This window comes from Bactrocera tryoni, chromosome 1 (genome assembly GCF_016617805.1).
Source record: "Bactrocera tryoni isolate S06 chromosome 1, CSIRO_BtryS06_freeze2, whole genome shotgun sequence".
Lineage (NCBI taxonomy): Eukaryota > Metazoa > Arthropoda > Insecta > Diptera > Tephritidae > Bactrocera > Bactrocera tryoni.
Genome location: NC_052499.1, coordinates 73,565,680 through 73,592,135, shown reverse-complemented (window position 1 = coordinate 73,592,135; position 26,456 = coordinate 73,565,680). Strand labels below are relative to the sequence as shown.

Genomic DNA, 26,456 nt, shown 5'->3' with positions numbered 1-26,456 from the left:
CGCTTGGTTAAGCAAGTAGTGTGAGTATTGCTTATAGCTAGACCTAAAGGTTTGATTAAGGCACCTATGTGTACGTATATATGTAGAATTGTAGACTTGGCTTACCTTATTCGAACTCGAATAGAACGTGGACATTTTCTCGCCTTCCATATTTTCGGCGTCCTCGTGCAGTTTTCGTATAATTTCTTTGTTGTTATTTTGGTATCAATTTCGTTGCCACTCGCGGCGCGGCAGTTTTGGGTAACGGAGCGCTATAAGTGACCTTGCATGCGCCCACTTTATGCGCCCACAATCCAACGAACGCTGAACTGTGGCGTGAAGCTGTTATCAGCTGGCGTACCGTTGTGGTACAATTCGAGTGCGACGGTTGGGTGTATTTCGAATGGCCGATTCCAATATTTATGAAATATATGTGTATGTATTTCTAACTAATTATTTGTGTTATGCGTGTGTGCAATGCAAGAATGACAATGCATTTGCGTTGGTCTTTGTTGTTGGCGCGCGATATCTGCCTTTTGGCTGCTATGTGACTAGGCGCATGCGTCGGACGCTGCGTGCGCGCGTTCGCTATCAGTGGCGGCAGTGTGCGTGCGAAGTGTTTACTTGCGCAGTTTTCATTAAGATTTCGACTTACAAAACAACAAAAGCTGTTCAATTGATAATATTTCAATAATTCGTGTGCTGGCTAGATGCGTGTGGCCGTTGTAGCTGCCGCACATATTCTCTGCTGATAAAGATGTGCGATTTCGGCTCAGTTTTGGCGTTGTAATTTTTGAATTTTGATTATTTTCAGGTTTCGTTTTTGTAAAAATACAACGCGTTGTTGCTAGCTGTTGGCCAAATATGCTTATTTGTAGCTTTGTATAGCATTTATGCGCAGTTGTTGTTGTTGTTTTTGCTATTTTTATTTATTAAATTTACGCGTTTTTTTATTTTTTATTTGGTGCTTCAATTATCACTTGCGCAACTCGCTCTAGTTAATCGCATTATTGTTGCTGTTGTTGTTGTTGCGATAGCTTATTTGGGCGCGTTACGATTTGCGCTCGTAATAATGGCACACACAAACACACCACACACGCACACTGGCTCGTACAAAACAACGGCGACTTGGCTGTGTATTTTCTTATCTCCGTTTTGTCGCTTCTTCAGTTGACTTTTTCAATTTCAATAATTACATACAATTTTGATTAAAAATTTCCTCATTAAGTTTTTTTGGTTTTTGTGATTTTCAAATTAGTTATTGTTTTTGTTGTCGCACGCATAATTCACCGTTGAATTTTGCACCAAATCGCAGACTCTAGAGAAATAGAAATGTTTGTTTACTTTTAGCGCACACTGTGCGTCGATCACTTGTCGCTCGCTGTCTATAATTTTCGAAAAATCTATAAACTTTTTAAACGCTTTTATAACTTATGTTACCAGTTTTTGTTTCGTACCTAACAACAATTATTTTTAATTTTTTTTTGCTTTTTATGTTTTTTAAAATGTTGCTTTGCTACATTTCGTTGTTCGTGTCTTCACTCAGCGCCGAATTATGCAAATTAATATTTTTGTAAAATTTTTCTCGCTTTTTTGTTGTATAAATATTTTGTTACTTGTATTATTTGCTTTAATTTGCACACCGTTTTTTGCTTTCGCGCAGCCCAACCGTTCGCTTTGCCTTTTCGCTCAAATGTGTGCGCTGAGATTCGAAAGATCGCATGTCTTACCTCATTCCAATTGAAAGTGGAAGCTTTTATTGCCAAACTGGTTTTGTGCAAAGAGTGTGTTGAGTGCGTTTTGTAAATAAAATTGGCGTTGCGCGTGTTACCAACACTTAATCTACACACACACACAGATACAAACAATTCAATAGCTGTAGCGTAGCGCCTGCTGGCTAATCAAGTGTATAGTTAGCAAAACACGCCGCTAGCACGCCAGCGCTTTCAACAGCTCTTAGTTGGTTTCAGTTTTACAACAACAAGCGTGTGGTGCAGAGCTTTTGATCGTCATTTCTTGCTATTCTCGTTTAGCTTTTCGTCACATTATCTGGATAGGCAGTAGTTGATGTCTAGCAGCCTGCATTGCTAGCAATATTGCCAGTGGAGACTACGTATTGCTTATATGTATCTAGTAATGTAACTAGTATTGGTTCTGTAAACATTTCGGAAATTTTTGGTTAGTTTCTTAAAGGCAATCTCTACTGACCCTCGTGCGCTTCTTCTTTATTTTCGTCGACACCGCTTTCGCGGTTATAGCCGAGTTAACAACAGCGCGCCAGTCGTTCTTCCTTTTTCCTGTTTGGCGCCAATTGGAGATTTCAAGTGTAGCCAGGTCCTTCTCCGCCTGATACTTTTAAAAGAATGGAGGTCTTCCTCTTTCTCTTTTCTCTACTTCCCGCATACTCTCAGAGCAGGAGTGTTTTCATTCATTCGGACGTCATGACTGAATGGAATTCGAGCTCTACTGGTCCAATAATTAAAACCCTATTGCAAAGTATTCTAGTTCAAACTTCAGTTGTTAGCCTTCATCATATTTCGGTTCAAAGAATCGTTTAAAATCAAACAAAAAAAGTCATTAACTCTTACATTTTAAGGGTTTATGGGCTGGAGTTTTCAAAACCTTTCTAATAATGTGCTCAAATGACATTCTGCAAAAATTATGAATTACTTTTCCGTCTTACGTTACAATACGAGTACCTTTCAGGAGGAGTGCATTCCAATAATGAAGTCTACGGGTACATAATAATGAAAACGGATGTATCCAAAATTTAGGTGTTCTCTTCTATCTTCAATATATTTAGCGTTTCTATAGCTCGTACATGATTGCTCGATCATTTTTCGCATTAAGTTATCATGATAAAAAAGCCTGCTCAAAAATATTGCCAAGAACAATGGCAATAAATTGGACAGCTGTTTGGCAATAGCTATTGGCTCTGGAGCTGTGCAGTGTCTGGAGTGTTAACATAGTTGTATGCTTGTGTAGTAGCAGTTGAGAGAGCGTTTGAGCTTGTGTCGTTTAAAGCTACGCTTGGAAAAGCTTAACGCAAAAGCTCTTTGTTGAGCTTTACATAGCATTGCCATTGATTGTGCTTATAAAAGCTCTGCTATATTACATAATAATTGTTTTGAATACAACTTATGATTGAAACACTGGAAAAAATTATAATCGATTGTTATTTTTAATTTTTAAATGTGATTTCACTATTTTGAAGTTAAAACACCTCCAAAAAACTATTTTTAATTATCAGTTATCTGTCCCATCTGTAGCTAACCACAAATAACCTGATCGTCTCTCCTGAGAACAAACTTATCCACAGATCTCGAAAAGTTCTAAAACTATATGTATGAGAATGAATCATCCCTACTCGAGATCAGCTAGCCCAGAAACGGTGTTGTGACTGCTCTTCTTACTGAGAAACTAATATTAGTAAAACAAAACTATATTTAAGCCACAGAACCTTGTCGGCAAGAGTGATTCTCCGTTGGATTTCACAGCTGATGTTATTGTTGGTGTTGATGCTGGTTCCAAGATAAACGAAATTATCTACGACTTCAAAGTTAGAACTGTCAACAGTGTCGTGGAAGCCAAGTCGTGATTGCGACGACTGTTTGTTTGATGATAGGAGATATTTCGTCTTGTCCTCGTCCACAACCAGACCCAAACGCTTAGCTTCCTTATCCAGTCTGGAGAAACAAAACTGGCGGCGTGGTTGTTGAGGGGAATGATATACATAAATATCATCGCCATACACCAGGAGCTGTACACTCTTAAAGAATATTCTACCTTTTCTATTCAGATCTGCAGCTCGAATTATTTTCTGTAGCAATTGCTTGCAGAAGCCATATGCTAGTGAGTTCCCTTGTCTGTCCTTCCTGATGCTGATGTAGCTTTAGCTTTGAGGGATACCAAATTCACACATAGCGGCATAAAGGCAGTTCCGCTGCCGTTCAGCAGGCTGTCGAAACGTTCCATTTATGACTTCAGTATGCTTTGTACATTAGCAACGACTGGATCACCACTTTGGGTCCTACAAGAGTATGCTCCGGTCTAAAACTTTCCGTTAGTCACCGCATATTTTCGAAGAATTTTGGAGCATTACACCTGTCGGTTAGCCTTTCATGCTCTTCATACTCCCTCATTTCGGCCTCTTTCTTTTTTGTCAGCACATGTGTCTCACTTCCCTCTTTAACTTTAGGTATCTATCCCACACCGTTTGTATTGTGGTCGTTCGCAACATTGCGAGGTAGGCGGTCTACTTTCTCTTCTCTTTGGCACGACAGTCCTCATCGTACCAGCTGTTCTTTTAATCTTTCCGAAAAGTAATGGTTTCGCGTGCAGCCGTTCATAAGGAGCTTGAAATGCTGTTTCAAAATTCCCTTATACCGAGTTGGACATGAATGCTCTCAGAGAACAGGAGTGCAAGCCGAGTAGAAAACCGTTTCGCTGTCGGTTGTGATAGTAGCTTCTCGACCTCGTACCTTCTCTGTGTTTGTTGAGGGGCGTGCTTTGCTGTACAGAGGCGGGCGCGTATCTTCGCTACAACAAGATAGTGGTTCGAATCTATGTTAGGTCCTCGGAGCGCACATACGTCAAGGACACTGAAGATGTGTCGTCCATCTATCAAAACACGATCAATCTGTTATGAGCATGAAACCAAATTAACTCCAAAATACTATTAATGTTTCTAAATATTTGAAGCTGTCACGTTCTGTGAACAGAACCTGCCTAAAAGTATGCTTTTTCATTTTAAAATTTAGTAATTAGAAAATTAAAGGCATTTCAGTAAGTCAATAGGTAATCACAAAGGAGACATTTCTGAGACACCGGTTGGTCGGAGACTCTATAAAATATAAATAATCAGCATGATGAGCTGAGCCAATAGCCATATCCATCTGCTTGTACGTTTGTCTGCATATATACGAAATAGTCCCTTAGTTTTTGAGATACCGAAATTTTGCAAGCGATTTTTTTTGAAAAGCTGTCGAAACCGCCGATATCGGACCACTATAGCATATTGCTGCTATTCAAAGTGATCATACGGAATCAAGTTCTTGAAAGCAACCTTTTATATTTGTGAAGGGTGCAACCGAAGTTAACGGTTTTTCTTGTTTATTGCATTTATTTGCTTTTTTTTGTTGACTTACGGTGTAAATCCTAATTATTCACCGGAGCCGCTACCAAATTGACATTTATATTTTTATACACCATTTTCTACAGAATTCAGTCTAATCATCATTTGTTTCGCTTATTCTTTCTATCTTCTTAAGCGGTTGGCAAGCGCGCAGCTCCAGAGCTCACGTAACCCAGCGACTAAGGTCGTTGCCACCGAGCTTAGCAACTGCAAGCGTCCTCCACCGTTGCACAGCAAGTAATACATGCATTTCAATCTTCATATTATTTCTCTGCGCTGCGATGACAATGTTATTTTGCTGCTGGTGGTGCTATCGATATGACTGCTTGAAAACTAAACCTTCCACTTCAGTGCATCCGACCGTTCGCCGATTCTTCTAATAACACAAGACATGCCACACTCGATTTATAGCAGAATTTATTGAAACGCATAAAGTACGCACACAAATCACACGCATCTACATACATACAACCAATACATATATATATACACACAAATACCAGCGCCGGTGGATGACATCTTGATATGCTCGACGTATTGGAACGGTGTGACAGCCATTGCAATCCTCAGCTCACAGTTGTTGCTATTGCTTTTGTGCTGCATGCTTGCATGTTTGTATTGGTGTGTGTGTATGTGTATGAGTAGTTGTTGCCGTGTTTCGCTGTCATACTGATTGAATTGTTGAATGATGCTCACTTATTTATGTGTAATAAAAATCGCTTTGGCGATCCCCCCCGCAACCGTCACATCAGCGCTCGGACCACAGCGTTAGTGTTATATCCTGCGGCTGTCACTCAATCGAATGCTAACACCATGGTGTGCAACGCAACCGTTCGCTCGCATCTTTCTCCATCTCTACGCTCAGTCGGCGTCCGCACATTTCGTAGCAAGCCGCAATCAAGTGGCTGCAACAACCACATCAAATTGCAAATGTCATTGTGACATTTATGTTTCATTGCACAATGACATCGATGCAATTTTTTGACAAGTCATAAAGAGGGTGATAACACCTTAGGTGTGTCCTTAATACTCACGCTTGTATTCGTCTCTAGATATGTTTATTTATTTTCACGTTTCTCTTTAATTTTTTGCGACTGTTCCAGTTGAGTGAGTTCGATAGTTCGGAGCGTGTAAAAGTTCAAAATTACACTTCTTAAGATTCTTTCTTCGCCACTGGCTTAAAATCAGCCTTCTATAAAACTTTTCTGATATTTTGAGGTACCTTGCAGTTTATTGGCCCATGAGGTTCTGTGAAATAAGGACACTTCAGTGCCATAAGGAGCGAAGTACGACCTAATATCTAGTAAAGCTCCTTTCAGTTATGAACTCATAGCCATTAATCTCCTAAGTTGCACGACATCAACATCATTCAAAATACTACAACATAGCTTTCAGAATGACAAAAAATTCGTCGGCTCAGAGCTATATTTCTACAGAACAAATAACAAAGTAATCTTTGTTGTAGCGAATAAGAGCCAATGTCAACCATCACTGAATGAGTGACGACTACCGCGAACCAGACGGCGTCAGCGTAAATCAACTTGATTTGTTGGGAGCCAGCGGTTCCAAAAGTGGTATGGTGCGAGCACCCTCAGTATTTTAAGTTTGCTACGAAGTTTATAACACCTAGAAGGAACCTATCGGAGACCCTATAAAATTTACATATACCATATTTTGCGCCCAAAAAGTAAGGTGACATTTGAATTTAAACTGCTCACGTCGAAGGATTTAGAGAATTATTTTTTTTTGGGTTGGTAGTACTGTCAGTCACATTTATGTCAAATTTCATGTCAAAATATTCATTAGTGTTTGAGATACGTGTCGTTTTATGAGCTGCTAAAAGGGAGTTTTTCGTTTTTTGCGATGTCGAAATTTATTGAACAAAGAATTTGCATTAAATTTTGTTTACGGAATTAATTTTCTGCTGCGGATACGTTGAGGATGGTGCAGAAAGCCTTTGGCGATGAGGCTATGTCTAAAAAAAAATTTTTACAAGTGGTATAGTGAGTTCCAAGCCGGCCGTGAACGTGTCGAATACGAAGAGCGTCCAGGGTGACCATCAACCTAAACCGACGAAGCTCACGTTCAACAAATCAAAGATTTCGTGTTGAAAAACCGTCGACTAACAATTAGAGACCTTGCTTATGAAGTTGGCATATCGAAAGGCTCAGCCAATACCATTTTGAAGGATGTTTTGGGCCTCAAGCGCGTCAAATCTCGACTGGTACCAAAAATATTGAATTTTTTGGAAAAAAGGCGTCCCGTTGAAGTGTGTGAAACGATGCTTTCCGACTACCAGGGTGTCATGAAACGCATTACAACTGGCGATGAGACTTGGATCTATGCTTACGACCCCGAAACAACCGATCAATCGAGCGAATATCGTGCCAAAAGAGAGCCGAGACCAAAAAACTCGCGCCAAAGTCGCTCAAAAATCAAGGTCATGTTGACTGTTTTCTTCGATTATCGTGGTGTTGTGCATTATGAATTCCTTTCAACCGGTCAAACAGTCAACATGGAATATTATTTGAACGTTATGCGTCGTTTGCGTAACGCTATCCGCCTAAAAAGGCCGGAATTGTGGAAAGATAGTTCTTGGTTTTTACACCACCATAATGCACCATCCCATAGTGCCCTCGTAATTCGTGATCATTTCGTCAAAAACTCAACCCATATCGTTCCGCAACCACCGTATTCACCTGATCTGGCGCCGTGCGACTTCTGGCTGTTCACCAAGCTCAAAAGACCGCTCCGGGGACACCGTTTTTATACGATAGAGGAGATTCAAGCCGCAGCGAAGACGGAACTGAAGGTCATCCCGGAAAGTGACTACAACCAGTGTTTCGAAGATTGGAAAATCCGTTGGCATAAGTGCATTGCATCGGGAGGGGATTACTTTGAAGGGGATGAAATTGATTGAAATTGATTTGGAAGGAATAAATAAAGAATTTTCAAAATAAATACAATGTCACCTTATTTTTTGGGCACAGTTTTTATGGGAAAATTTTCGCGTCTAAGATTCCTATTATTTCTTGCATGTTTGAGAGTAATCGTTTAAGGTTAGATTGAGTGTCATCGGAAGTTCTGTTTTCCGGATATAGCTAGCTTCCGAATCAATGAAAAAACTAAGAAAAATTAAAAATTGATTTGTCATCAACTCGAAGTCACAATTTTGACACATTATCATATTATATTTTTTCTAAAAGTGCGATATACTATACTTGTATATTTTTGGCGACTGTGAGTTTTAATGTAGTTAGGTATTCTTGCTTAGAGCGGAAGCGCCTCGTAGGAGCAACAAGAGGTCATTCCTCAATTACGTCGACGACATCAAAAAATACACCGACCAGACTTCGCCATTAAAAGTGGAGCCATCAACACCTTCACCGACTCCCTCTCAGTGAATGGTGTCCTTGGAGTCAAACCACCGCCCATTGCACACGAAGAGCTCGAGTTGCCGTGAGAAACGAAATTGATCCTTGCGCAGCTTCGTTATGGATACTGCAGATGGTTAAACTCCTATTTATCCAGAATAGAGCTCAAGGTATCTAATACATGTCCTGCGTGCAATGAGTCTCCTCATGACTCTGGCCCTCTCTTTGCATGCCCCACAAACGCTACTCATCGCACACCCCTCTCCCTTTTGTCGAAACAGCACGTTTCTTGCGCCTACCTTTAGATGACGTTGACGGCAACTTAGCTAATCCTTACCATTACAACAACAACTAAAAAATTACTCTCATTCGCCTATACAATTGGTGAATTGCCTTTTAAGTTTCCGAGAAGTTTAGGGCACGGCTACTATGAAATCATCCAGCAATTTAACTTACTCCTATCATAGCGATTGCAGTGTCTGCCCGTGCATGTATGTGTGTGTGTGTGAGTGAAGAAAAGAGAGTTGTATATAACAGCAGGAGACGATGACACTCGTTGATGTGATACAACATAATGCACTCCAGCAATTTCCAGTTATGTAATTTTAACACCAACACTCCACACCGCGCCGCAGCAGCGTGCCACATTTTTCCCTTTTTGACATGTGCGACATGCCCGTAATATTTATTGTGGAAACGAACGCACAATTGCAATAAGTCCCACGCGCTTGCCCCCTCACACCTCTTTTCGTGCGGAGATGGCTGAGCGGCCAAAACACTCCTGAAGCGTGCGTTGACTTGACAGCAAATGAACTAAGCAAGTATTCCAGCGGGGCAAGGTGCTGCTATCAAATACCGAAGAAGGGCAGCGGAGTCGGATGAGCGGTGCTTTATGTGCGAAATGCGCCAAATTAAAAAATACCAACAACATTTTCAAAAGACGTGTGGGAATTCTGCATTATGGAATATTTCTATTTTCAAATCATTACAATGCCATACATTTGGGGGAACCTGCGAATGGCTGGCTTTTGTTCGCTTTTAATTTAGCACTTTGTGCACGACAACATGCATTCCGTGCGCAAAGCACTCAATCTCTTTCAGCTTTGTCCCCGAACAACAGATGGCGCAGACACTTCAGCAGAGCGGCGAGGAGAACAATCAACAGCAGCAGACCCAGAGCAAAGGCGCCGATCACATCCAATAAGTGGTAAGTGAAGAGGGTGCGAGGTGAGCGTGCGGAGCAAATGTGGAGTTATTGAAAATATTTAGAAAAGATTTGGAAAACTGCCTGAAGTCGCGCGCAGGTGGCTGTAAGTGGTGTGCGCCGCGGTGGCGTAGAGTTTATTCAGTCCAAAAGATTGCGGTCTCTAGTGGTGACATTAGCTGATCAAGCAAAAGTGCGCGTTAGACTCTGTGGACGGAGAATGTTTTAATATGAACTAATACAGCATAACTCCATTAAATATCCATAACTGAACTCACCTAACAGCGCGCCTATATTTACCGTTGTGTTTAATATACGTATCATAAATGGCACGCTGTAACCTCGCGGCAGTTAATTGGACGTCGAGTGTTAGCTGTATGGCATAGCCATCGGCGACTGCCGTTGCCGCATTCACATCATGATCGCAGAGGACGGGCAGCATTATCACTGGTACCGCATGATAAATCGCTTCGTACATGCTTAGTAAGCCCGCCGTGTGTGATGAAGGCTTTGAGACGCCGATGGCCGAGTGTGTCTTGCTGCGGTAACCAAGCGTTAAGCCGCTGACATATTGGCAGCGCGCACCGATGAGCCCATTGAGCAGTAGATGACACCCGTCGGCGCAGACGACATAAAATGCTCGAGCTCCTGCGGTAGTTTGTTGACTGGGTGACAATATATGCAAGCGATATCGGCTACATTTGGATATTAGGGGCGTGGGTAGGTCACACTGGCTTGCCCTTTCTGTAGTATGAATGACACGTTGCGTCCCAGTATGTAGGGTGCTGCAAAAGACGGTCTAAGTAAGTTTGCAGTACAGCGTGTACTTGTGCGGTGAAATACTGGAATTATAAATAGTTTATATTCTAGATTTTTAGACTTCCTGCTCAAGTTTCAAATAGATTCGAAGAAGTATTAAATGGAAGGTTGCGATAACTACTGTTTTCTTCTTCAATTACATAAGAGATAACTTCACTGGGTCTAGAGGGTAGGAATGCCAGGTGAAAACTAACGGCATAACATATAGTTCCTCACTACTGAAGGTAATAATGTTTCCACTGCTTAAGCTAAATGACAACAGCAGCTTAGGAAGTTAATCGACTCCCTTTTTTCTGTAGGCGTCTGAAAATTTTCAAAAGTGTAAATATTTACTCATCTTATATAGGAGTTCCGCCGTGATATGAGTAAAAATATTTTGCAGGCGTTGCCAGAAATTCATGGAATGAGTCAATGTGATGAAAACATGCGGTGGGACACATTCGGATTGCCAGCCAAAGACAAGCTGCCCGTTGATGTACCTGAATGGCACGCCCAATCGATGTACTAAACCGAGTGCGCATTCGGGAAAAGCGCCGTCGAAAATGGTTAAATCGTAGCTTTTCGAAAGCAGCGAGTGGATTGTTGCAGTATCACTCAGAAGACTCCGCCAGGCCTGCGGGAAAGAATGTGAAATGACAACTGATCTTGAATCTTGAATTAGATCTTCACCCCGGCCGGATAGCGTAGAGCTTGCCACTGTGTTAACGGCAGTTTTCCATCAAAACGCGCACCAACCAAATCCAAGTCCATGTTTTCTTGTATATAGTCAAAAAGCTGTCCTGGTGCCACCTCTTCTAAGCCTTTGTGTACAGCAGCAGATTTAAAGCCACTGACAAAAGTAATTTGATGTTCCCTATTAAAAACAGAATAATAATTTTAAGTGCATCTGATTTTTTAATAGTCTTCAATAATTCAATTAATTCTTAAATAGTTTTGAATTACTTAACTAATTTTCAATTGCTCAATTATTCTTCTATAACTCAAATAGTTTTGAAATACTTTTTAATTATTCCACCGCTTTTCAATTACTCCATTACTTTTAAATTACTTTCTATAACTGAAATACTTCTAAAACACATTTTAATTACTTTTCAATTACTTAATTATTTTTAAATCATTTCCTTCTTACCTTTCAAATTACTTCTTACTTTTGAATTACTTAATTATTCTTCAATTACTTCCTTCTTAACTTTCCAATTACTTCTTAAATACTTTGGAATTACTCACAAAATACTTCCTACTTACCTGGGTATGAGTCCATGAGCTAGCGCCAAGAACGGTATCTTATGTGACTTGGTGCCTCCAAGCGTTATCATTAATATGTTCGCAGCTTCGGTGTTGTTTGGATATAACGCAGATATCAGGACACACGCGATCAGCGGTAAAATACTCATTTTAATTACTTTTTTCTGGCACAAAAAATTCTAACTGTTGCGCTCAATCCAAACTAAAATCAGTAAATGATAAGCATACCGCTTATTTGGAGGCTCCAACCCTTGATTTATCTATACAAAAAGAGCTGGCACACGCGACACTTTCAATCATTAGTCATACGCACTGGCGCACACAACAGTTTTCTATTTTTACGGCAACGAATTCCAAATTACAACTTCTATAAATACATACATACAATTATTTGTTGGCAATATTTACTTCCGGTGGAAGTTTTTTCTTGTTTCTAAATATAAATCACAAAAATATTCGAGGTCAGGCAAGCTCATGTGCTCGTATTGCCTAAGAAGAAGTAATAAAGAATACTCCATTAAGTCATAAATATGTTCGTGCACTTAACTTAATTGCCAGGTGACAGCGTCAAAGCAAGTTTTATATAGTAAATTTTGTATACCTGTTAAAACTATCCAATTATATTACATAACTACATGTAAACACTACACATAATGTGTTTCAGAAGCCAGCGTCAATTCCATTAAGATTTTCAATTGAAATATATAAGTTAAGTGATATTTTATTTATTTAAAAATACCCTAACACTTAGATCAAAGAATGAGACTGACTCTCCAGCCTTGGTCTTCTTATTAATTGCAATGAGTGATAAGACTTGTGTGTGTTCGTGCTCATGCCGGAATCGTTGAAAATTGTGAAGGTGATGAGCTCTGCTGTATCCATGCGGCCAATATGGTCAACCACAAAAACTTGCTCAGAATGAATATAATATGTCCTTTGAAGTACTTGCTTTCATTAAGGTTTATTGTTCTTTAGATATAGGTGTACTATTCGAAAAGTTAGTTAGAATCACTGCGGCGTAATGTTCTGGATTACGAAACTTTCTCTAAATCGACATCTTCTGGACATCACACCTTCAATGGTATAAGCAAATTGGTTTGAATAGAAACTGTTTGCCCCAACAGACCTGTGATCAAAGCATGTTTTCCATACTCCTACTTTTGAGCAAAACTCCTAGATGTGGGTCAAGTCTAGGAGTTTTCTGACATCGCAATTAATTAATTGACAGCTGTCCAAGTGCTGGAGTTCTTTTATTAATTAAAGCCCATTCTTTAATCATGTGTGATGAACTCTACTAATATCAATAAAAAGAAAAAAGAGGTAACCATGGTGTATGTCACAGCTAAAAATCGCCTGATCACAGGTTTGAAACTTTGAAAAAAAAAAATTTTTAGTAGATGCCGTAGTCAGTGCTATAAAAATCCGTATTATTATGGGGAATAGCAATTTGTACTTCGATGATCTGGATAGCGTGAGTAGTGTATATAAAACATCATTTTGGATTTCTGTTTCTGAAAATCGGGGCACTAGGGGCGCGCAATGTTTAGGCAAGGTTCTCTAATGATTGGCTGCTAATGAAAAAGCGGTGTTTTATAGACTTCTTCTTACATACATGAATATCCTTTATTATACTATATTACCTCAGGAAGCACTCGGATTATATTATTGTTTGTTTTCAACCTAATCGTTTTTTTTTTTTTTTTGATATCTAAGACTCTCAAAAGTGGTAATAATGATCCACCTAGAGCGACAGCTTAAGATCGAAAATAAAGTAAGGCAGTGTGTAATAGTTTGACTATTTGTTGTAAAAGAAAAATAAAAAGAAATCTTAAAAGCTACAAAGAAAATCCCAAAATCGAGTTATTTCATTGACCTTCATCCGCACAAGGATATGTACACATACACACCATCTCAAACACATACATATAATACTTAATTTCTTTGATGAGGGTTCATGTTGTGTGCTCTTGTTTATGGTAATACATAATAAATGAACTGCGAAGAACTATTAACTGGACTTTCGACCGGTCAACTTTTGTTTCAAGGGGCGTCAAGCAGCTACCAGCCCGCCACTTACTCGCCCGGTTGGCCAATTAACTGGCACTTGGCTTTTATGCTGACTTTTAGAGACGTTCAACAGCGTTGCCACAAAATGTCAATTTTAATTATTTATATTCACTTTTCATATGCAAATACCAAACACTGTAAATTTCGAAATTAATTTCCTTGTCCATATTTTACACTCGATTAATTTGTTCGAGCATTATTATTTACTTAATTATGAGGGGCGATGTGCAAACAAGCTGAAATAATGCAAATAGCCCGCTGCTCTCCAAGCGGCAGCCGGCCAAGCGGGCAGGAAAACAAAAGCACACACGCATACGCATATATATGTATATAAGTATATAAACTTAAATACGAGTAGTTTCAAAGAAAATGTGAATATGAAATGATGAATTTCCACCAGAAATGCCAACAATTGCTCATTGAAATATTGAATAAAAGCATTTTGACATGTGTAATTATTCGAAATTCTCAGTATTCAAGCGCAATTATGACAGTTAAAAGTTAAGTTACAAAAGAATGGCTTGAAAAGCGTTAGTGAATCAAAATTTGCTCTAAATGTGTTATATTGACATGAACGGACAATAAAGTAATTGCAAACACTTAAATAAATAAATGAAGCATGTTGAAAATGTCGATGAATCTAAAATTTAATACTTTGATTTCGAAATTTCATGAACATTCTACTATGTTACTTACGATTACTTCTTCTTCTTTACTGGCGTAGACATCGCTTACGCGGTTATAGCTGAGTTAAGAACAGAGCGCCAGTCGTTTCTTCTTTTCGCTATTTGGCGCCAATTCGAGTAACAAAGTACAGTCAGGTCCTTCTCCACCTGATCTCTCCAACAGACTGGAGGTCTTCCGCTTCATATGATTCTGCTGGAGTGTTTTCATCCATACGGATGACATAACCTAGTTAGCGTAGCCGCTGTCTTTTAATTAATCTCTAGGCTCTATGTCAATGTCGACGTGCATCACCTATAGCTCATCTCTCCGTCTACTACGATATTCGCCGCTGCCAATGCGCGAAGGAACATAAATCTTCCACAGAACGTTTCTCTCGAAGATTCGTAAACGCCGACTCATCAGAAATTGTCATCCTCCATGCCTCTGCAACATATAGCAAGACGCGGGTGATGAGTGACTTATAGAATTTGGCCTTTATTTGTCGAGAGAGGCTTTACTTACAATTGCTTACTCAGTCCGAAGTAGCACCTGTTGGAAAGAGTTATTCTGGATTTCGACGACGACGACTGTTTGTTTGAAGACAGGAAATATTTCGTCTTGAACTCGTTCACCCTTAGATCCATTTGCTTCGCTTCCTTATCCAATCTGGAGAAAGCAATACTAACGGAGCGGTTGTTACGGCCAATGATATCGATATCATTACCGTACGCCAGCAATTGTACACTCTTGTAAAAGATTGTACCTCCTTAATTAAAATCTACAGCACGAATTATTTTCTCCAGGAGTTAATTGAAGAAGTCGCACGCTAGCAAGTCGCCTTGTCTGAAAACTCCTTTGAAAACGAACGGTTCGGGAGAGGTCTTCCCGCTCCTGACGGAGCTTTTGGTATTGCTCAACGTCAGTTTATACAGAAGATGGAGCTATGTGTTCTCATGAGCGCCATTCACTTGGGAGTGTCCAGAAACGATTCTTTTACACATGGCTCAAGTAGCTCACGGCTTCCGATCTTAGACCAAGTATGCTCTGAGTAGCTATAAAATATCCGTTTGAAGGCGAGATAAAGTGAGAAGGCGAAGCAACCCACATCAGGATTGTGCACTGTGTTTGGGACCCGTCACTTAAAACAACATCCCCAAGGAAAAGGACAAAATAGCCTCGGATGAGAGATTCCCCTATACTCTTACTTAATGAAGAAAAACTCTCTGTTTAGATGACAAATTTCTTTAGGCGCTGTAACAAATTGGGCCGACTGCAACGAAATTTTGTTGCGGAACGAAATCTCGTCACGGTCGCACCGAATGGAATGGATCTTAGGAAAAGTTAAGTGCAGTATATTTAAACTGCTTAATGTCAATTCCTTTAATATTTGCTTACTATAAAATAAAATATTTGGATGTTGCCACCTGTGTTTAAAATTTAAGAAACTGAAATTTTTAAGAATCACTAAAACAAAGTGCGTTTCTCATTTTAAGGAAGTTTTCTGGTAAAATTTTTTGGAAAGAGTTGCCACTAGTTGCTAGTTTTTTTTTTTACTTTTAATTATGTTTTTTTTTATTTCACTTTAATCCTTTATTGCAAAAATTTAAGAAAGTTTTTAAAAAGTTAAAACTTTTCTTAAATGTTTGATTTTTAATTTTAAATTAGTTTTTTTTCGTTTCAATTTAATAATTTATTGCAAGCAAAAGCTGACGATTTTAGGAAGGTTAATAATATTTTAAGGAGTGTTGCCTACTGTTCAAATTTTATTTGCAGAGGTAAATTTATAAGTGAAATACTACAAGATGAACATGAAACTGAACGGATTTAAATCAGATAACGAGTGTGTTGCCTTTTAGTATCTCGAGATTTGGCAACCTTGTGTTACAATCTGGCAACTCACAACTTTGTCGTAAAGTTTGACATTTTTGATGTTAAACACACTCAGAACGTTGTGACATACGAGCGCTTTTTGTATCGTTTACAGTTTCAATAAAGATCCTAGATTGTTCCAGGACGAATTTCGTAGAGGTGGTTCAAAATCAGTTGTTTTTCCGAAAACGATTGGTGTTATGCGCAAACTGGTAGCGCAAGATCGTCTTGTGACCTATATTGAGATTGGGCAACTATGGGCATTAGCGTAACCAGCGTAAATTCAATATTCGATGGACATTTGATTGCAGAAAATTGTTTTTTTCATGTGGGATCCCACACAATTTGTCGATGACTCAAAAAGAAAAACTCCAGGGAAATGTTAAAAAAATACGATAGCGATGCAACGAAACACGTCTACGGCATCGTAACAAGTGACGAATCATGGATTTGCGCTTATAAGCCCGAATGTAAACAGCAGTCAAATATATGGGTGTTTCAAGATCCGCCGAATCCAACAAAAGTAACTTTTTTTGACAGTCTGGGTAAAATTTGTTGATACTTATCATATTTAAGCTTTCATTAAACAGCATTTAGTATTTAGTGGTTACAACTCCAGCACTGTCAGAAACAAAATTTAAACCTTAAGAAAACTAAATCCTTCCATTAAATAACATAACGATTGAGAACATCTGGCAATAAGCAACCTCTTATTCATTGAAAATTGTTAGTAAGTGGGTACACTTACCTTGCTTTATAACAAATTGTGGATGTAGAGTGATCTCGATTTTGAAAATAAGACCAGTTCCAATCTCCTTATTGCAGTGTTGTGGAGCTGCGTTTCAATGTTTGTTTTAGGTTAGGTTTCATTGGTCTGTTACGCCAATGAGTCACGCATGAAGCAGTTCTGGTGCTATGCGATACCAGATAGCGTTCAGTTATTAGGTCCATGAGGACTAGTCATTTTTTAGGATGCCTGTGCTTGGTGCCGAATTTTAACCGACTCTGCGGCCTCACAATTGATACCTCCTAACGTGTATCATAAAGTGGGAACCCTAGATGCTTACAGCGTAGTCACAAAAGACGCTCCACAGTTTTCCTGGTGCCTTGCTCTAGACATTTCTTGCAGTCTTCTCGATCTGTCAGCCCCATTCTGCGGGCGTGTTCCTACAGTCTCTTCTATCCCGAGCCAATAGGAATTTTGTGTACTTCTGATCTATCGTTTTGCACATGACTTTTGCTGTTTGGCACCCAGGTATACATTCCATTGGGTTTTGATTTTCTTTACCACGCTTCTGTCAAGGTCGTCTTATAGTCAATGATGTTGATCACATTTTCAGATGTTAGCTGCTTGGCTGTCTACGTAGATGTTGACTTTGGATTTACCCGCAGGTGCATTAGATGACAGCTCCGCGGCTTTAGTAATAGGAAAGACCTCTGCGTGAGATAAACTGTAGTGGTCAGGCAAAAAGGCTGTCTTATGCCTAACTCTACAGAGTATATTCGCGCACCAACTCAATCCTTCATTTTCGAGTCATACGTATAAATGTTTAAGGTTTTCCGCGCATTTTGCTTTAACTTTATTTCAATTGTATTTTTGTAGAATTACAAAAACATAAAGTGCATACTAAGGACCAAGTAGAGCAAGCAATAATTTACTTATTGCAAAAAGAAAAATCAAAAAAAATCTATTAAAGTAATTTATTGACAAAAAGCAGACGCCTCCTGCTTATTGGCAAGGAGAACTTCATAAACTTTGTTATTACCTGTCTACTCGGGTGACAGCAAGGAAATAGGAATATGATAAAGGTGGGGAACAAGTAATGATGCATAAATAAATAATAATATATAACAAGCTGGATGCACAGTTGGTTGCACAGTCGGTTTCAAGCTGCACGCTGTCTCTCTATACAGGTTGCTCGTAAGACACTTGGAGAAACGCTACCTGCTGCGCTTTTGTGCGTCTAAGTATGTATGTATGTACAACTAATATATTTTCATATACATAAAATAGAAATCAGGGGAAAAGTATATTGCTTCGAAATGCATGTAGACCTCTTCTTACGTTGCGATCAACTAAATACAAACCGTGTTAGTAAAAAAAGCTTTCTTTTATTAATATAGTTACACATTTGTTTAGGATCGAAAGATTGTGAAACGTCAGCAACTATCTAAGACCACTGCCAGGCTGGGTTACGTTAGAGAGTTGATCCCGAGAGAGATCGAAAGCATCACCTCTGGACATCCCGACTGGTATTTTGCGTTAATAAGAACTTTTAAAAATGGATGGAAAGGTCTTTATATGTATGTATATCTTTGAAGTTTTGGATCTAAGTATTCCAAAGTTGTTGAGTTGGCTAATACAGATTCTTGCCTGGTTCACCGAAGATATGACACGCAAAATTGCGGTTGTTTGAGTCGATGTTGTCCGCATTGTCCGTATTTGGTGGTTAGTTTTCCTAATTTCTTGAAAGACAACTGTCAAAAAAATGGTTGTGTACTACTGAGTATTTAATATTCTGCGATGTTCTGGTGGTTAAGCTGCGATATTTCCGGTTTTCCTGAAAAACCCTGAAACAATCATACAGTCGACCGCTGTTTACCTTCTGATTTTGGTTGATCTTCACTAAATTCGCCTTGGAGTGATCTGCGACTTCGATTGAATTCACCATACCGGCAATAAATGGCATTTGAAAAATTTAGTTAAGCTCATCGTTGCAGTGTTGCTGAGTTAATCCACGTAGAAAGTTGTAAAAAAAATAGTTTCGTGAAAATATTCGCTATCCAATTCCATTGTTTGAATGAATAAAATTAATATTTTAAGTTACTGTAAGCAACACAAATGGCGATCGTAAGTCAAAACGTTCCGGGTATGTATAAGATCAAAGATGTCAAATTTTACGATAAAGTTGTTAGTGGCCAGTTTGCAACACTAGGGTTGCCAAATCCCTAAATATACTGCAGTGTTCTAGTAGTCTGAATCTAAGGATCATGCTGAGTTGGCGACCAGCACCAAACTACCATTCACAATTGTTGTTTGTTAGAACTTTTTTTATAGTATGTGGAAGCATGGAAAGCCGGAGTGTGGAACTTTAATCCGCTAAACCTAACCTACTCCCAACTCAAGACTCTCCCTCGGATCCACTGGTTGAGTATTACTTACGTGTTTTTAAGTATTTAAAGTGCTTTATATGCAGATTATCTGCTCCTCCAAACCCTCCAAATCCATTAAAACTCCAAATGACGTCGCGGCGCCAGTTTTCCCTACTGGGTCGGCGCTCGGTTGCAAGGCGATGAGCGTGCATTCGAATTTGTCATGCTTGTCCAAGCTCTGATTTCCGTCTTTATGCTTGTATGCATGTGTATGTGTACGTGAAATACAATGGAACTGCTCCTGCCGCTGGCGACTGGCAATTGTAGCCGTCTTAAGGCTTCTACAGCTTCGTCTTCTGTAGCACGCCTATTTATTTTGCATTTCTATGTAAACTAAATGACTATGATTGTGTTGGTGTTGTGTGTGTGTATGTGTGTCTGCTTGCATGCTGTGTTTTATTACAGATAAATTATGAAATATGCTTGCGCTCGGCTCAGCCAAGATTATTCAAATACGCAAGAATGAATTTCTCTTCCCCCTGTCCGCGCACCGCCTCCGCCGCTTGAGTTGTTGGGCTGCGGCTAAGACATCGGCTTCTTTTAGAAAATGACAAAATCGCATTAGACGCCATCAAGTGTAAAATTTCTAAAAAGCTATACATTCATCTTCATTGTCTACGTTGTGGATTTTCTTGAAATGTGCCGCTGTTGCAAGACGCTTTGTCTCCTCTTTGAGATATCCACACACACGCGCACGCTCACATTCCGATATTTACATACATACCATTCGGCTGCCGCACAATCCGTTTGCTTTGACGCTGACTTCCATCGGTAATCCGTAGTTATCCAACTCGCCCAGCGTCAAGTCGTTACATTTAGCATAGGCCTGAGTGATTTGCTGGTGATGGGCCGGCTGGCCGGCTGGCTGGTCCGCATAATCAAGCTACAAAGGCGAATATTTAATTGAATTGTTAGCACAACAAAAGAGCTGAGTAGATGGAGAGCTGCAGTGGCGGTTGCGTGCGGTGCCTTTTGTCTGCTCACTCGGCCGCTGTCTTCGTTAGTAATTTTGGCCGGCTGTGCCCGTTATTATGCTATGTGTACCTCTGTCAATTGCATCAATACGGCCGTTACGTAAGAATTTGAAGCGTGTCATAATTTGACAAAAAAATGCCTCCGCCATGTTTTCCATCATTGTAAGGCAGAACTTAAGCCGAACATTGGAGATGCAACAATTGACGAACCGGCAATTCACCACCCTTTTTTATTTTTTGCCAAATATTAATTTAATAATAATAATAACTCGTGGGCTGAGATCTCGGTGTCTTAATGTATAAAATTTGACAAAAGTGAATGCACGAATAAATTTGCCAAATCAGTGTTAGATTGAGGGTTGTAAGAGGAGAGAAGACAAAGAGATGTTAAGGTACTCACGGCCATGCCTTTAAAGTTATGATTTATCTCTCATCTTTCTTTCACTGCATTGCGCTGGGTGTTGAAATTTTTCTGAGTACGACTGTGTCTCTCTATTTGCAGTGCTGAACAGATCTTTCTCTTATTTATTTCGATCAACACCTATTTTGATCTGAACTCTTCTGACTGTGTGCACACTGCCATGGATATCGAATAGCTCGATTTTCATTGGGGCCAGTTCCTCGCTGGAAAGTAAACCGGTGATTGAAATGCTGCGTCGTTATACTCGGAGTTTTATTACGTAATAAATTTAGTAGAGTTTACTTACTATGTTCTGGAATAATTAATTTACTATGGGAATGTCTGTAATTATGGGAGAGATTAACTATGTAAGACGATAGTGCTCATAAGACAAATTTTAATCACTACAATTAGGAAAAGGCTGACTTTGCTAAGAACGAAAAGCTCACAATTCCACTTATAGGGATCGCCAAGCTCACATGAGACCTAGTTATCACAAGACTACTTATGGCTTACCTCGATCCTGCCACTGCGAAAGCACCAGTAATTGGTAAGACATTTCCGAGGTCACACGTGGTTCAATTACCAAGTTAAAAGCGGAGATGTGAATCAAGGGATGAATTGTTTTTCGCTGCTGGCTCATATATTGCATCACTTTTGGTTCTTACTTATAAAGTTTTTTTTAAATAAAGTCGAATGAGGCTTTTGCTTACTTTTCATTGCGGGCGTTTTTTACGTGGAAGTCCCAAACCCAGTGAACAACTCTTAAGAGGTATAGTTCGCCTTCTCAGATTAGCTCGCCTTCAAATGGATATACTTTGGCTACCCAAAGGATACTTGGTCTAAGACCGGAAGTCATGAGCTACTTGAGCCATATGTAAAAGTTTCTGGCCACTCCCAAGTGAATGGAAATCAAAGAACTTTCCTCATATGCGAGAATTTCTACACATGACTCCATCCTCTTAGATAAGTTTGTCTATCTTTGGAACCAGTCAACAATGTCAGCCTCGAAATCCAACTCAGTATAACTCTTGCCAACAGGTGATACTTCGGACTAAGTGAGCAATTGAGAAGTAAAGTCCTCTCTCGACGAACAAAGATGAAACTCTATGTCAGTCATCATTCCCGTCCTGCTTTATGGTGCAGAGGCATGGACGGTGACAACATCTGATGAGTTGGCTTACTAGTTTTCGAGAGAAAGGTTCTGCGAAAGATTTTGGTCCTTTGCGCATTGGCAATGGCTAATATCGCATTCGATGGAACGATGAGCTATACGAGTTATACGACGACATTGATATACATAGTTCAGCGAATTAATAGACAGTGGCTGCGCTGGCTAGGTCATGTCGTCCGTATGGATGAAAGCACTCCAGCTCTGAATGTATACCCGCTGGAGGAAGCAGAGGAAGAGATCAGGTGGAGAAGGACCTGGGTGCACTTGGTATCTCGAATTGAAGCCAAATTGCCAAAAGAAGCAAGGCTTTTGTTTAATTAACCGACTTTTATACTTACGCGGGTTGCTTTGCAGAATACTGCTGTACTTTTTACACTTTTAATTTAATTTATTTTTTATTACTTTATACTACATTAAATATAATTGAACTTCCTGCACTATATGATATATATGTATATTCCGAAATATATAAACATATTTACTTAAGTTGAAGGATATTTCGCTTTACTTTTACGAGTATAGCCTTTTCATTGGCGAGTAATTGAATTAAACTGGTCTTAAGGAAAAGGTCAATTATTTTAAACTCTTTTAAAGCTAATAAAAATAGCTCCAACAAATTACTATGGCCCTGGAACAACATCTACGAAGTTCACAAAGCTGATTGCTGCTGCTGCATTTGAAAAGGAGCTTAACTTACTGCAAATACAGCAACATTTATAGCGACGAAAACGCTCCAATTGCTCGACTAACAGGTTTTACATAGAAAAATAACGGTACATATATATATTTTATATTATTGCGGCGATAAAAATCGCCATTTTATCACTGCTGACCTCAGGAAATAACAACCAATAGAAAAAAAGTAAAAACCGGAAAAATAAAAATGGTATGAAGAGATGTGATGGAAAGAGCGAAAGAGTAAAATAATACAAGAGGTTCCACATGCAATCAACTCCTGTATTTCAAAGTATATGAAGTGAAAATGTATTTACTATATATACATACTTATTCTATATATAGTTGGACGTTCTCTAGTACATACTTTATAGTTTCTAAGCAACTGAAGATTCGCAGTGGAGCGATATGTTCTTGAGCTAATATAATCCTCAGAGAGTAATTTTTTGTAAGGAAAAAATGTGAATGCGGATTTAATGGGAACTTATTTGAAATATACTTAAACATATATCTTATGGATGATCCAAGCAATAGCATTGTTTTGACATAACACGATTGAGTCGTGCCATGCTGACATGTTATTTTTGTTCAGTATTGTTTGACATTTCATCATGGCAAGACTTACGCCTGAACAACGTTTACAAATCGTTCATATTTATTACGAAAATTCACGTTCTGTAAAGAATATGTTTCGCGCGCTTCGCTCAATTTATGGTTAACATAGTCGGCCTACTGAGCGTACTATTCGCAACACCATCACTCATCTTGAGACCCTGCATTCATTATGCTTGCAGTGAAGAAAATATAGAAGCCTTAGCTGGGAGTGTACACGAAGACAGTGGAGAGTCGATTCAGCGCCGTTTGTAGCATCTCGGACTGACGAATTGAAAGCGTGAAAATTACAGCTTGTAAAAGAACTGATGCCGCTCGACCGCCCAAGAGACATCGCTTCGCTCTTTGGGCTCTTGAAAAGTTCCAAATAGATCCCACGTTTTCGATCCACCAAGATTTTAAAGACAAGAGAGGACTTCAAGTTTTAATTCAACATTCTTTCAGAACGAATCCGAAAAATTGTATAAAACTTTCGTATCTACATATTTACTAAGCTCTTTCTTTTTCGTTCATTCAGTAATTAAAATTTGTAATTCTTATACGATTTATTAATAATTTTTTATTAAGTGGATGACATTTAATATCTCAATTACATTTACAGTCAGACCATACTTTTAAAGGGGTAAGGATATAATAATACGTAGAATCAATTTAACGTCGTAGAGCTCAAACGAGGGTAAATATGGATCCAGGAGTTCAAAAAAAGCCGAAAAGTTAAGAAAGAACACGGTTGCAGTTTAAATCATCTATTTGTTAAACCATCTTCAGATGAAAATATGTAAAGAAATCTAATGAAAAGTCGAACGAATTTACAGACAATTCGCAGTTCCTTCCAATTCCTCACACGGACTGTGAAAAAAATCTAAAAATACCTCTAAAGTCCCGAAGAGTTCATCGTTCTTGGCAGAAGATTTATGACGACGTAGTGCAATTCTCTGTCTATTCTATACCATTGCCTGACCGCATTGTTGATTTGATTGTGTGGTGTGTTGGTTGGTCCACCGCTGCATCGGTTGCCTTGCGGTTGTGCGATATTAGGCGGCGTTTGCCGACTTTCCGCTCGACGCCGCCCAGTGCAGGTGATGCTGAGATTGCAAATGCCAACTCTTTGCGTCCGCATGCCGAAGTGCCGTTGCGGGTGAAGGCCTGACCGACTGCCTAAACTACTAGCCGCCGCTAACTTCTTTAAATATTCCTCGCTGTGCTGGTGTGTCTACAAAGTAGCTGTATCCACTCAATTTTTGCTACAATTTCTATCAATTTTTAAAATTGCCGCGTTATAAAAGCACTTTGTTGCTTTGCCTCCAATTGGTGTAAATGCCGAGTGAAATCCTAACGGTACTTGTTACCTTTTTTACATGCCTTCTCGCATTTCAACCTTCTCCATTCGCTGGCGCTTTTGCAGGACGCGTCCACTGTGCATGTGTGTGTGTGTGTGTGAGAGTGGCGAAATGTGCAGGTGCTTTAGTTAAATGAAAATTTTTCACAAACTTCTCGCACGCCTCACTCCGACCGGCGCGCTCCATCAATACAAATTGAATTTTAAGTTTTTTCCGGTTTTCAATTTGTGGCTCCAACGTCAAATGTACGCCTGGCTGTGCGTGTATGTATGTAGGCCACACTCACTTTGGTCAGGTCCGCCGAGGCGTAACGGCAGCACGCAAAGGACTCCCTCGGGCTTTGGGGGTTGAGTGCGAAATTTCTATTTTACCATAAACGCGCATAGCCGAGCTGCCCACGTGCAATTTATGACTTGAATTAGCCTAATGTATTGGCACTGCCGCTCCGCCTCAGACCCGGTACTCCTCGGCCGGTGATTGTCGGAATCTGCGCGTGAATTTCGCTCGCCACTTTTATTATTATTATTCGCTGCAACAGTGAATTGATTTCGATGTTAAAATTAAATCGATAGGGAACTGTGTTTTGGCCGATGCAGCAAAAGGTGGCGTCGTAATAGCGGCGAAATCCGCTGGGACGTACTGATTTGTAATTTGATGTCTGCATTGGAAGCATTTAAATTCGAGGGTGGTTTGCATAATTTATTTCAAATTGATCGGCCCACCCGGGATGTGGGTGTTGCGGGTGCTTGCAGCTCGACTTCTACTCACATACACACATAGCAGGCTATACGAACTGATTAATAATAAATAAGTTTAAATACCACAATTAAAAAGAGTCTTTGGAAAAACAGACGTTAAGTAAGTGAGTCAATGGCTACAGTTTTATTTAGAATCTATAGCTGGGTTTGTACTCTTTAAGTGTCGACATGTTTTCAAGATTTGTTGAAAGAACCGTTTAGAGTAACTTATACCAGTTCCAAACTGTACATATAAGCTTCAGCCAGTTTCTTTTTACTTTTCTTATTACCTGTTCTCTCCAGATATGAACCGGAAGTCATGAGAGCCTCATGAACTTCTGAAAAAAAGATTGAAAATTATTTTGTTTAATGCCGCCGAGTTGATAGTCCTAGGGCCGACTGTGGTGGGAACGGCCTTCGCTTATAGCATGGCACCAAGTTTGGTCTATCGTGGCAACATGCAGACAATTTCTGTCAGTACTTATCGGGTCATCAGCAGGTAAAGATCCTTCTATTCTGATTTAAGAAATATTGTCGGTTTATCTTCCTCGGCCTTTCGAAGAAACGGTTTGGTTATTTCATACATTCTGAACCAAAGTCTTACAATTCTTGAGAGGGCTCTTTTCCTGACAAACTGCAGCCTTCTGATGTAGATTTGGTAACTGCGTTGATTATTTTTGGGAGTGTTGTTTAAAGCTTTCAGCACTATTTTTATCTTTAAGAATTAAGAGGTTGTCTCTTGTTTCATCGGAAACACTACCAAAGTTTTTTGACTATATTGTTTTATCTAACTAAAATTTCAGGTGGAAAGTTATCTTAAGAAGCGGGAAATTTTAATTGAAAATAAAATGTCAGAACCTCTTTGCCCCTCTAAATTGATATGAAGAATTTTACGTTGGGAGTATTTTCATAGATTAATTGATGTTTAACAGGTCAATTGAAAAGTCCCAGGCCTGATCTATAGATATCGGATATTAGCTTGTGAATTGTATCATTTTGAGTGAAGCAATTTTGTTATTGTGAAAAAAACGGAT

At 39.4% G+C, this 26,456-nt stretch overlaps 1 protein-coding gene and 1 pseudogene across 1 annotated transcript in view; both read right to left on the bottom strand.

Annotated features, from left to right (window-relative positions):
* LOC120766354 (DNA-binding protein D-ETS-4-like) overlaps positions 1–1,638 on the bottom strand; it is a 34,948-nt gene extending 33,310 nt beyond the window's left edge. The window contains exon 1 of the mRNA XM_040091784.1: positions 106–1,638. Coding sequence (XP_039947718.1) covers positions 106–150 — 45 coding nt within the window. The 5' untranslated portion in view covers positions 151–1,638. The remainder of the gene's footprint in view (positions 1–105) is intronic.
* Positions 1,639–9,574: 7,936 nt separating this feature from the next.
* On the bottom strand, positions 9,575–11,826 carry LOC120775945 (annotated as a pseudogene).
* Between the last annotated feature and the right edge of the window lie 14,630 nt (positions 11,827–26,456).